General features: G+C 50.0%; 1 protein-coding gene across 2 annotated transcripts in view; it reads left to right on the forward strand.

The window, feature by feature from the left end:
- NMNAT2 (nicotinamide nucleotide adenylyltransferase 2) overlaps window positions 1-12,614 on the forward strand; it is a 180,972-nt gene that overhangs the window by 142,461 nt on the left and 25,897 nt on the right. For both annotated transcript variants that reach the window (XM_001162779.8, XM_054656592.2), the window contains exons 5-8: window positions 1,070-1,196; window positions 3,069-3,149; window positions 3,836-3,880; window positions 9,243-9,319. In XM_001162779.8, coding sequence (XP_001162779.2) covers window positions 1,070-1,196; window positions 3,069-3,149; window positions 3,836-3,880; window positions 9,243-9,319 — 330 coding nt within the window. The remainder of the gene's footprint in view (window positions 1-1,069; window positions 1,197-3,068; window positions 3,150-3,835; window positions 3,881-9,242; window positions 9,320-12,614) is intronic.

Here is a 12,614-nt window from a genome sequence, read left to right on the forward strand (position 1 = left end):
CCACAAGATGGCCTGTGGAAGAGGTGCCCAGAAGATCACCCCAGACTTGGGCCTGGGGGTCCCCTGGCAGCAGAACCCAAATCCAGAAAGGGTAGCGTGCAGGAGTGGGTGGTGGGTACCCAGGCAGCTGGCTTTTGGAAACGAAGAAACCTTGAATAAGCAGTGGCCCCTGTGAACCTAAACAGATTGGGAATTCGTCCTTTGTTTCTCTGTTGCCCAACAGCTACTCTCCCCATCACCTTGGCCCAGTGGGGTTGCTTCTGGGTCAGCTGTGAGGAATGCTGCCTTATCAGCTCTGTGTTTTCTGCAGCACTGGTGAGGAGTAGCCTGGCAGATAACTCAGGACAATAGATAATACACACAGAATTTCCACTTGGCTCTGTCATGTGTATTCACACTGAGCAGGCGAGAGAGTGCTCAGAACCCACCCACCCTGCTTCCCGCAGCACAAACACATCCTGTGCTGCCTGGCACCACTCTCCCTCTTGCTTGGCTGTGTTACTGACAGCTCTGGCCCGAAGAGGCCGCAGGTGGTGATCGTGCCTTGTGTTTGTATGACCTTTCCCAAGCTTACAGAGCCCTTTTGCAGACATGATCTCATTTGAGCCCCATGAAGCATTTGGGGAGGGCAGATATTCATGTTACACAGAAGGTTCCAGCATCGCCTGCTGCTGACAGAGCTCCTGCCATGTGTCAGGCACCCCATAGGCACTTTGCATATGCTCGCTTGTGTGACCCGACCACAATTGAAAAAGACAGGTATATGGTTAGACTCCTGATTTGAGGTTCAGGAGCGATGAAGTAACTGTCCAAGGTCACATAGCTAGAAGGAGGCAGAGCCCAAATTTGGACCCAGGACCCATTATAACACATCTCATGCTTCTCCCACTGAGCTGCTCCTGCCAGCCTAGTGACCACGTGATGCAGCTGGGTCTAGAACCCATCCCCAGGGCTCTTCCTCAGCTCTGGGTGGCCTCTCCATGATGGACAAGCAGATGACCACTTGGAGATAACTTTGAAGTGATTCTCAAAGTCACATGACTAATAACACTCTTCTCTCTCTCCCTAGAGGGTGACTGGCTGCATCCTCTCCAATGTCAACACACCTTCCATGACACCTGTGATCGGACAGCCACAAAACGAGACCCCCCAGCCCATTTACCAGAACAGCAACGTGGCCACCAAGCCCACTGCAGGTAGGGGAACACTGATGTGTGATTCTCAGACCTCAGAATCATGTGGAGGGCTTGTTAAATTAGTGACTGCTGGGATCCACCCAGAACTTGATTCAGTAGGTCTGAGAGGGGAAAGAGGACTTGTATTTTTAATAAGGTGCTGCTGATGCTGCTGGTCCAGAGACAATACTTTGAGGACCCTGAATACTGAGCATAAGAGCAAACCAGTCACAATCAGAGAGAGGCAGGTGGTGGTGTGCACTCTTCTCCTGCATTTAAATATAAACGTAGGGCCAGGCCTGGTGGCTCATGCCTGTAATCCCAGCACTTTGGGAGGCTGAGGTGGGTGGATGGCTTGAGCCCAGGAGTTTGAGAGCAGCCTGGGCAACATGACGAAACCCTACCTGTACCAAATAATAATAATAATAATAACAATAACAAAAATTAACTGGGCATGGTGGCACACACCTGTAGTCCCAGCTACTCAGAAGGCTGAGGTGGGAGGATCTCTTCAGCCCAGGAGGAGGAGGTTGCAGGGACTGGGGGACTGTGCCACTGTACTCCAGCCTGGGAGACAGAGTGAGACCCTGTCTCAAAAAAATACATAAATTTTGAGAAATAATTGTGTTAACTGGGAATTGAATATACAAAATGGAGCATTTTTCTCTGCCTCTTCTAGGGAGGTTGAGGATCTTGCCAAAGGTCACACAGTGAGGAAGAAGCAGGGCCATGAGTCACACCCAGGCGGTCTGCACCCAGAATCCCCACACTCTTAGCCATCAATCCAGTGACAGAGAGCACCAACACATACCCCAAACCTAGGACTATGTGCCCAAATGATGCTCGTGCTTTACCTGCGTTCTTATTTAATGCAGTAATACTGTGATATAGACATTATGTTCTCATTTCAAATAGAATACAGATTCAGAGAAGAAAAGTGATTTGCTGATTTGTCACACAGCTCAAAAGTAGAAGAGCTAGAATTCATATTCAGTACTGTCAGGCTCCCAGGTCCATGCTCTAAAATTTTCTTTCAAGCCAACTCCAAGAGACAGATTCTGATATTACTTTTCAAGCCTGGAGACCATAAGCTATTATATTATTGGTCTATTATAAACAGGGTAATTCACAAAGAAGAGTCAGAATTTCACAGTTTGCATACAGCTACATGTGGGGGGCTCAGAAAATTTTTCTGGATTGGAGCCCAGAGGGATAATTGAAAACCAGATCCCTCTCAGCCAAATAGGATGTCTGATGATTCTGAAGACCATCTGCATGGGAAGGAACGCCTTAGCCCAGCAGAAATGGTTCCAAGCATGTACTTTGCTGAGTCTCCTTGGATGTGGGTGTAGCTGCCCAGTGGGAGGAGCAGCTAAGGATAGGCTTGGGACAAACCTGGGGAAGAAATGTTCATGATATAGAAAATGAAAGAAGCCAGCAGCCTATATGCCCTTTAAATGGAAAATCTGATCCACTTTATGTAGACATACCTGCATAATACACATTTAAAACATGAAAGAAAATAAATAACATGCCAACAGGTTGGCAGGAGTTATCTCTTGGGGTGGGATTATGGGTGCATTAAGTTTTCCTCTTTATATTTTCCCTCTTCTATATTTTCCAAGTTTTCAACAATGAAATAAACATAACCAGAAAATGGCTTCCAGTCTAGGGCTCACAATGCGTGTGCCTCAGACTGTGAGTGAGAAGAAAGAATTTGTGCTGTCATATTTCTGTTCTTTCTCTCTACCCTCCTGCTACCTCCTGCTCCCCACTCCTGCCCCGTCCATGCACCCTGATGTTTACAGCGGCCCCAATGCCGGGCCGACATGAGTGCCAGTTGTGAGTGGTTCTCTCCCTCTCTGTCCCTGTCTGTCTTGCTCTCTCCCATAGCCAAGATCTTGGGGAAGGTGGGAGAAAGCCTCAGCCGGATCTGCTGTGTCCGCCCGCCGGTGGAGCGTTTCACCTTTGTAGGTGAGGAACCAAGGAACTTGATTCCCAGTCCTGTCTCTTTTCTTTCTCTCCTCCCTTCATTCCTTCAGCAAAGATCCTCAAGCACATTCCCCCCACCGCAAATTCCCGTGATTGTGTGTGTGTGCGTACTTGTGCACAACGTATCCCCCCACACGGGCGTTGCACACACAAGGGCACATCGAAGACTCAGTCTTTCACATCTTCCTGCGGGCACTTGCTACATTCCACCATGTGAAAAAGTTCTGCACCCCCAGTGTGCTTGTTCTTTAAACCAGGTAATCCCTAAGGAGAGCCAGCCACCTCTTGTGACCCAGAAAGCCATCTCCCTAGGTTGTAAGGATGTTGCTCTTGTGGCCAGCCTCCCTCAAACACAGAAACAGAAGGCGCTAAGCATGAGCATGTGTATGTTCGGCATTGGCTCCCCAGCCAGGCTGTCTCATTCTGAAAGTCCCAGCAATGTGAAGTGCTGCTCCTGGAGGGGGAGGAGAGCTTCCTGTCCGTTTTATGCCTGACTGCTCTCCATTCACCCTCCTCAGGTGTCACTTGTGCGGGGTGGCACACCACACCCCTACTTGCACCCACCCCACCCCATCCCAATAATTCCTGCTGAGGCCCTCAGGCAGACTGTGTGTTGGGTACCAGGAAGCCTGTTCCCTAATGCCCTACCTTCCTTCTTTCCTCCTTAGATGAGAATGCCAATCTGGGCACGGTGATGCGGTATGAAGAGATTGGTGAGTGGGACTGCGAAAGTGCGGAAAATGGGGACATTTGGAGCCCCCTGCCTTCACAACAGGCAACATGGGGAGCAGAGAGGCTTGAAAACCCAGGGACTGTTTTGCAGCAGGGTCTCCTCTCAGAAGAAGGATCGTTCCCAGGCTAAGATTGCATTTGTAGTTAGCTCCCTTTAACATCTCTTAACTGGACTCCAGCCAACTCCCAAGAGATAGAACTGGATCGTTTGGTGATTTTTCCTTCAGAGCCTCCCCTCCCTCCTCTAAAAAACATGAAAGTTGAGCTTTGGCACCAGCTGGAAAGACCCTTCTTTTGGGCACAGACACTGCACACAAATGAGGCAGAAGAGCACCCCCGCCTTCCTCATTCAGTGCTTGTAGATGAAGAAACAGAGAGGGGACTGAAAGCCACCTCCACACCTCCCTTGCAGCCTTGGGCAGAGGCTAAGGCACTTCACTGTCTGTGTGAGGGCTGCCTGCCCAACCCAATACCAGAGCAGGCCAGGGCGGGCCCGAGCCGGTGGAGGGCGGTTACACAGCTGTCAGGGTGGGAAGGAGTTGATGACCCCTACAAGCAAATTGAGAAGCAGATAGGAACACTGAAATCTTCCCAGGGTTTCAGAATGGTGGGAGACGCAGGTGTCTGAAGCTGAGGAAAGGGCAAGGAGACACCAGAATAGAGCTGGAGCTGGCACAGGTACCAGGGGACAAGAAGGGTCAGTGACATCAGGAATGCCTGGAGCTCTAGGGCAAGGCAGCCTGGTGTCCACACCCTCAATCTTCAACTTCCAGCTGAAAAGATCCTCCAAGCATCCCTTCCTGGTACTTTTCTGTCCAAGGACTGGAAGTCACGGCTCCCACTGCAATCCTGAGAGGCAGGGTTTGTCCTGAGCACTTGGTTCACACAGACCCGGCAGATGTGATGTCATTTCAAGGGGCTTCTCTGGGTCTCATCCTCTCATCTGAGGTGCAGTGGTATCCCTGAATTGGCTCAGTTGGCTTCCTACAACCATTTGTAAAGTTTTCAGGAATTTTGTGAACCAGTTTTAAATAGAGCCATTACTAAAAATTAAGTTATATTAACTTAAAATTAAATTTAATTAAAAACAAAAGGAATGAATACTCAAAACTCCTCACTTCTTGATTATTTTACTAATTTTAATATCCTTTATTGACCAGCAAGTCACTCTCTGAAGGCCACAGGAAGGAGCACCCGCCTTCCTGGTTGCTCCCCAAAACAGGCAGGAGCATTTGGCTCTAGGTTCTCCAGACCCAGAACACCCAACAGGCAAGGATGGGAGGGAAGGTGCCTGGGCTGGGCTGAAAGCTCCTGCACTCCACTTCCCTGCAGTTCCAGCCTGGTCACCACCTGCTGCCTTCCCACACAGAGCTTGGCCAGCAGAGCTCAGCCTTAGCACTTCTCATTGTATTCCAACGTATTTCTCTTTCCTTAGTCCAGAAATGTATTGTGGCAAGCTTGAGCCATGGCCTTGCTTGCCTTCCCAGCGCCTGGGGCAGGTGGATCAGGCACTCCTCATCCTGACTCAAGGAGTCCCCTCCAGGAGAGGACAGTGGTGATCAGTATTGCACAGCGTACTGCTGTGTTCACTTCCATTAGCTCACGGCTACCTCGGGTGGGGCAGGAGCCTCTGCTTACTCTTCTTGCTCCATAGCAGTTCTGGAGTTATGGTGAGCCAGCCGCCAGGGACCAAAAATGCTGCTGGGGAGTGACCTCTCACCTCTGGCTTCCCTGAGGCGCTGCCTGTCCCCTTCCACATCCCCTGTGCTCGCTGAGAGGGAGGGTCTACCTGCATGTGATGGAGAAAGGACAGTGTGGGGTAGAAAATGGAGAACACTTAGGTTCTGAGAAAGGACAGCTCAGCAGCCACAGCTGTCAGATTGGGCTCAGGTCCTGGCATGGTCCAGGTGGTGGCTGCATGCAGTGGAAACTGGGATGGGCTGCAGGGCCCGGGCTTCACATAGCCCGGATTCCTGGGAGGGGAGTGTGGACAGAGAGCGTGCATTCTGGCTCGTGGCCCTGGATCAGGGTGACCTGGGGAAGGAGGCCAGCCCAGAGGAGCTGGAAGGGAGCTCGCTGCCTCCCGACTCCTGCGCTGTGTGAGGCGCTGGGGCTCACATGTCCCCTTTTTGGTATTTCCTTGCACACTAAATGAGGAGGAAAAGCCATTTTCTCCTAGCTCCATTAGCATCTGTTGACCCTATTTACATGCTTCTAACAGCTGACTGCTCCTCCAGGGCTGCCCTAGGCCACAGGCTGTTGGGCTGGAAACTTGCCTTAGCCTCATAGGACAAACTGGGAGAAGTCACTGCTGCCCTCCAGTGGCCACATGTGGGATCTCAAGCCCTGCTGGGGCCGCTTGTCTGACTTAAATGTTTGCACTGGTCCTGCAAGAAAAGGTGGCAGAGACCGTACTCTTGAACTCTTTGTGCTTTGGCTTAAAAAATAAAAGTCCCATATTGTATTTGGTTGGGATAGTGTGTCCCTGGCTTGGGAATAGGAAAGAGATTTATTTTCATGGCTGTAAGCAGGGATTTTTAACCTTGGCACTAATTGACATTTGGGAACAGATGTGTTGGGGAGGGGGGCTTCCCTGTGCATTGTAGGATGTTTAGCAGCACTCCTAGCCTCCACCCACTAGATGCCAGTAGCATGCCACCCTCCCCCTCCAGTCCTGACATCCAAAAATGTCCAGACATTGCCCAATGTCCCCTGGCAATTGCAAAAATTGCCCTCGGTTGAGAACCACTGATGAGAGAAAGCTGAGGGCCAGCACATTCCCTGTTGACATGACCATCTAATTCAGGGCTGTCCAATCTTTTGGCTTCCCTGGGCAACATTGGAAGAGGAAGAATTATCTTGGACCACACATAAAATACACTAACACTAGGCTGGGCGCGGTGGCTCGAGCCTATAATCCCAGCACTTTGGGAGGCCGAGGCCGGCGGGTCACCTGAGGTTGGGAGTTCAAGACCACCCTGACCAACATGGAGAAACCCCGTCTCTACTAAAAATACAAAATTAGCCGGGTGTGGTGGCACATGCCTGTAATCCCAGCTGCTCAGGAGGCTGAGGCAGGAGAATTGCTTGAACCCAGGAGGCGGAGGTTGTGGTGAGCCGGAGATCACGCCATTGCACTCCAGCCTGGGCAACAAGAGCAAAACTCCATCTCAAAACAAACAAACAAACAAAAAATACACTAATACTAACAATAGCTGATGAGCAAAAAAAAAAAAAAAAAAAGTCGCCAAAAAAAATCTCATAATGTTTTAAGAAAGTTTACATGCCGAGTGTAGTGGCTCATGCCTGTAATTCCAGCACTTTGGGAGGCCACGGTGGGCAGATCACTTGAGGTCAGGAGTTTGAGACCTGCTTGGCCAACATGGTGAAACCCCCTCTCTACTAAAAATACAAAACTTAGCCAGGTGTGGTGGCAGGCACCTGTAATCCCAGCTACTTGGGAGGCTGAGGCAAGAGAATTGCTTGAACCTGAAAGGCGGAGGTGCAGTGAGCCAAGATCGTGTCACTGCACTCCAGCCTGGGTGACAGAGGGAGACTCTGTCTCCAAAAAAAGAAAAAAAAAAAAGGAAGTTTATGAATTTATGTTAGACTGCATTCAAAGCCACCCTGGGCCACATGTGGCCTATGTGCTGTGGGTTGGACAAGCTTGATCTAACTGAATTTATAGGCAGTCAGAATTACAGAGACGTGCCCTTTCAACAGAGAACTGATCTAGAACCCTGGGTGGTTCCAAGTGGGCCTGAGGAACAACAGAATCCCAGAAATAAGCCCAGTCTGGCTCCTGTCAGCAATACCAAGCGTGGTTCCTCTCCACAGTTGGGGAGTTGGGCCAGAAATCCTATGGCGCAACGCAGAGGCGCCACTGACTCAGGCAAACATTCTCCCCAGTGACCCCACGTTGCAAGAGCAGAGGCCACGATAGTCACCACAGCCCTCCCAGATTGCCCGGAAGGCAGCCTGCAGGATCTCTGTTGTCAGCTCATCTGTTGCCTTACCCATTCAACATGCCTGAGCACCTACTGTATGCCAGTGACTCTGCCAGACCCTGGGGCTGTAAAGATAAAGGAAAATCCCTGCACACAAACAGATCATTAGACTAAGGTATGTTAGAGAGGAGAGAAGACAGGATGCAGGAATATTTCATAGTTACAATCCAGTCCTCAGTGGGGCTCCCTTACGTGGGAAGGCTGCCCTGACCCTGGGACCATGAGATGCTGGCATTGCCCACCATTGGCCCAGTAGCCTCCCCCCTGCTTCAGGAGTCCCACCTAGAGACTCATTCCACAGCAGGGGACAGCTTACCACCTGAAAGCCTTCGTCAGGTCCCAGAACTAGCCACAGGGTCTAAGGCAGGCAGGGCTGCCCGCAGCTTCTCTGTCTCTCGCCTGGGCCTCAGGGCCCCAGGGCCTGTGCTGGCAGCTGTCTCTGGAAGGCTGGTGGTGCCCTCAGTGCAGACCTGCCTCACTGTTTCAGACAAGATGCCCAACAGCCTCGGCCTCTTGATGAGAGGGCCTGGAACGCCTGGGAGCCATGCTGTGCTCCACCCTGAGCCACATTCTGGGTGAGGACTCTCCTCACGGTGTTCTCAGAATGTTGTTCCCCACTGCTCAGTTTTAATAAGTGAGTCAGTTTGCTGCCTGTTTTAAACAACAATGGGCCTCACTGGGATAATTCAGAGTGAGCTTAATGAGGGAAGAAAAACAACTGACAAGCAGGAAGTGCGCCTGGGTGCCAGGAAAACTATAGGCACTGGGAGGGGCCTCAGCCTTGCCTCTCAAGCCCTTTGCTGGGGACAGTGGCCATTTGACACATTTTATACACTCAGCTACCTCAAGGTATACTCAATGTCCCCTCACACCCCCTCCCATGTCAGGGAGACAAACTCCAGACAATGCACAGTAGCAGAGAATCCAAACTCTGTTGGCGTTTGAGCTTGACAGGGAGCAAGAGAGAGTACCTCGGACCTTAGACAAGATGCGTAGCTGGCTCAGCCACGGTTACAAAAATGAACCATCCTGGCTTAGCCCTGAAAGATCTATGTCCTGGGAAAGCCAGGGCAGTCGATCACCCTCTATGCTCTACTCTCCTTGCATGAGTAATTCCTCCCACAGGGGATGAGGGTGGTCTGGAAATGAGCCCGAAGAAGAGGTGAGCAGGGGTTTCTGCTCTGCACACACTCAGGGGCAGAGGCACCTGGGATAACTGGGCCCCACATCCCCAAAGGTGGGAGAGTTATGTATTCGCCAGGGGAAGAAGGCTGAGGGTCGAATGCTTCCCGGGCCACTACTTACTCCCTTTGCAAACTTTGCTCCCCTTCCTCAGAGCTGCGGATCCTGCTGCTGTGTGGTAGTGACCTGCTGGAGTCCTTCTGCATCCCAGGGCTCTGGAACGAGGCAGATGTGAGTAGCAAGGTTATTGCCCGGCACCCAGCTGGGACTGGGAGGGATGGGAAGTGTGCATTTGATTTTGGCCTCCTGTCTTCACTTTTTCTGAGCTCCTAAGAGGGCAGTCCGTTCACATCACTATGGTAGAAAATTCTCACCTACCCCCAAGCTTTATCTCCTACTGCATTTTTACACTTACTCCTCCTCAAGCTTGCTCCAGTAAAGCCCCTGGGAAAAAAGCAAGCTGAGTCATACAGTATCTAGCACCAAATAGTGCTGGGGTATGCATGTGTTGCCGGTGGGGAGAAGGAAGGGAGAAAAAAAAATCTTTGCCCTTTTGAGATTATTGTGTGTTTTGTTTTCCTTTGATTCCTTTTGAAGAGGTGGTAAATACCACCCTGGAATCCCCTCAAAAAGAGAAAATTGGTCCAGAGGGGAGAAGTTCATGGCAAGAGGTCAGCAGGATCCTTGGCAATTGACTTGGCATTGAGGGAACCAGGAGGTTAAACTTACACCACTTAGGAGCTCAGTGACACCTTTTGTTGCCAGATCTGACTGTGATGATCTCAAACCAGCTCACCCATAAATTACTCACTCTTCACACATACGTTCATTCTTATTCCTTCATTAATTCATTCATCTGGTAGCCTGAGCTAATGCTAGCTCCCAACCCCATAGCTCTATGCACATTGAATTTCCAAGGCAGCAATTCTAAATGTAGTGTTTTTTGATTAACTTGCTGTGTGACTCTGGACCTGCCTCAGTTTTTTTGTTTGTTTGTTTGTTTTTAATCTGTAAAATCTATAGAATGTTATCTACAGGATTCTGAGATTTTAAAGAAACGTTGTACTATACAGTCTTTGCCCCCAAGTAATAGGTGACATGACATACACATATGAAATATGTTCATATACATTTATGTGTCTCTGGACAGAGAGAGAGGCAGGACAGAGGCAGGACAGGGTCAGGCTCAAGATTCAAGTTCTACTCCAACACAGCTCATGACAAAATATATATTCCTTTTTTTTTTTTTTTTTTTTTTTTTGAGACGGAGTCACTCTGTCACCCAGGCTGGAGTGCAGTGGTGTGATCTCGGCTCACTGCAAACTCTGCCTTCCAGGTTCAAGCGTCACTGCAACCTCTGCCTCCCAGGTTCAAGCGATTCTTCTGCCTCAGCCTCCCGGGCACCTGGAATTACAGGCACCCGCCACCATGCCCAGCTAATTTTTGTATTTTTAGTAGAGACAGAGTTTTGCCATGTTGACCAGGCTGGTCTCGAACCCCTGACCTCAGGTGATCTGCCTGCCGCGGCCTCCCAAAGTGCTGGGATTACAGGCATGAGGCACTGTTCTCTTCCAACAAATTATATTCTAAGCTTCAGTTTTTCCCATCCCTGAAATGAGCCTAATAATAGTACCTACGTCCCATGGGTTTGGAAGGCTTAAATGGTATTGTTTTGAAAGTGCCTAGCCCCAGCACCTGACACACAGTCACACTCAGCAAAGATAATAAGTGAATTTACCTAAATACACACACAGATACACACAAAGCTATGTAAGGTGGAGGGCATAAATGCTAACATGCTGTAGGATAACCAAGATGGGAGGGAAAGTTTCCGGGAAGTAAAGTATACTGTGTGAAATATACAGTCCTCTCCACCCTGGAACCATTTCCTAGAGGTGAAATTTTAAACCTCCTTTCAGTTCTTAATTAAGTGGCTTAATTAGCTTTTGCTTTCCTGGCTAATTCACAAGGAGCTATGAAAGTCAAAAGTAATGCGGGCAAAATTCTGTACAAGAGCTCATCAAAGCTCTTTCAAGAATCCAGGCAAATCTGGGCAATTGCCGGAGGCCCCATTTTATTGCGGAGGCCTGGGCCGTCCTGGAGGAATTCAGAGGGACGAGGTCAGCAGCTGTGGCACAGCCTGGAGTGCTGTGGAGGAGGAATCCCTGGGGGCTATTTACTAAGTGTGATGGGTGAGGAGCCTCCTCTCAAGGGCAGACCCAGGCTTCCTGGAGCGTGAAACTTACACAATTTGGGGCCTTGCTGCAGGCCAATCCCTCTCTTCTCCTCCCAGTTAGATTGCTGACTTAGATCACCAGTCCTCTAACTTCTCTCCAAAATGGCTGGTCTTGGTGTTGTCAGATACCAACATTATAGGACCAGGGAGAAGAGCCCCAGGTCTCTCCTTTTCTGATTGGTCCCTGGTGCTGAGACCAGGGTTGGTTGGTTAAGACAGAAAATCTGAGAAACCAGTAGCTGTTGATTTACCAGGGATGTGACAGCAGAGGTGGAGTGAACTCACTGGGTCAAATACGTTCCCACTTGACTACTTGGCAAGTCCCAGCCCCAACCCTCTTCCCTTTCTGGATTCCCCAGGGAGATCATAGAATTTCTGTCCCATCTGGGTGGTTGTGGAAAAAGGGGAGGGATTCTCCTATCCCATTTCCAATCCCCATCTGAGATGGATGACTTTGGAACATCCCCTGGAAGCCAGGGACGGGTGAGATAATGAACCAACAGCAAGATCAGGTGACCAACTAGTCCCCGTTTCTGCAAGACTTACCCGGTTTTAAAACTGAAATACTAGGCCGGGTGCGTATTACACCTGTAATCCCAGCACTTTGGGAGGCCGAGGCAGATGGATCACGAGGTCAGGAGATCAAGACCATCCTGGCTAACACGGTGAAACCCTGTCTCTACTAAAAATAGAAAAAATTAGCTGGGCGTGGTGGTGGGCTCCTGTAGTCCCAGCTACTTGGGAGGCTGAGGCAGGAGAATTGCTTGAACCCGGGAGGCAGAGATTGCAGTGAGCTGAGATCACGCCATTGCACTCCAGCCTGGGTGACAGAGCAAGACTCTGTCTAAAAAATAAAATAAAATAAAATAAAATACGGAAATGCTCATATCCTGGGATCTCCCTCAGTCCTGGGTTAGCCACCCTGGAGTCCCAGGACATCCATCCTAGCTATGCTCAGAGAGTACCACGTCCCAGGCCAGCAGGGACCCCACATCTAGCTTGCCCAGGGTGGTGAGAAATCCAGTCCCCTGCAGAGGCAGCAGAAGGATTTGGGTGAAGCAGACCCTCAAGCTTGCTCCAGAGTGCTTTCTAGAGCCTGGAGCCGACTTGCTTCCCCACCCTGCCAGCCAACTGCTCAGTCCCCTGCCTCAACCCACAGCTGATCTGCGAGGTCCTTAGAATCATTGAGTCTGAGACGGGGAAAAATTTCAAGAAGCTGTTTCCTCACATAATGAGTGTGAATCTCAGTCTATGACAGAGGTGTGCCGGAAATATCATGTTAATGTATTT

The sequence above is a fragment of the Pan troglodytes genome, chromosome 1 (assembly GCF_028858775.2).
Source record: "Pan troglodytes isolate AG18354 chromosome 1, NHGRI_mPanTro3-v2.0_pri, whole genome shotgun sequence".
In the NCBI taxonomy this organism is placed as follows: domain Eukaryota; kingdom Metazoa; phylum Chordata; class Mammalia; order Primates; family Hominidae; genus Pan; species Pan troglodytes.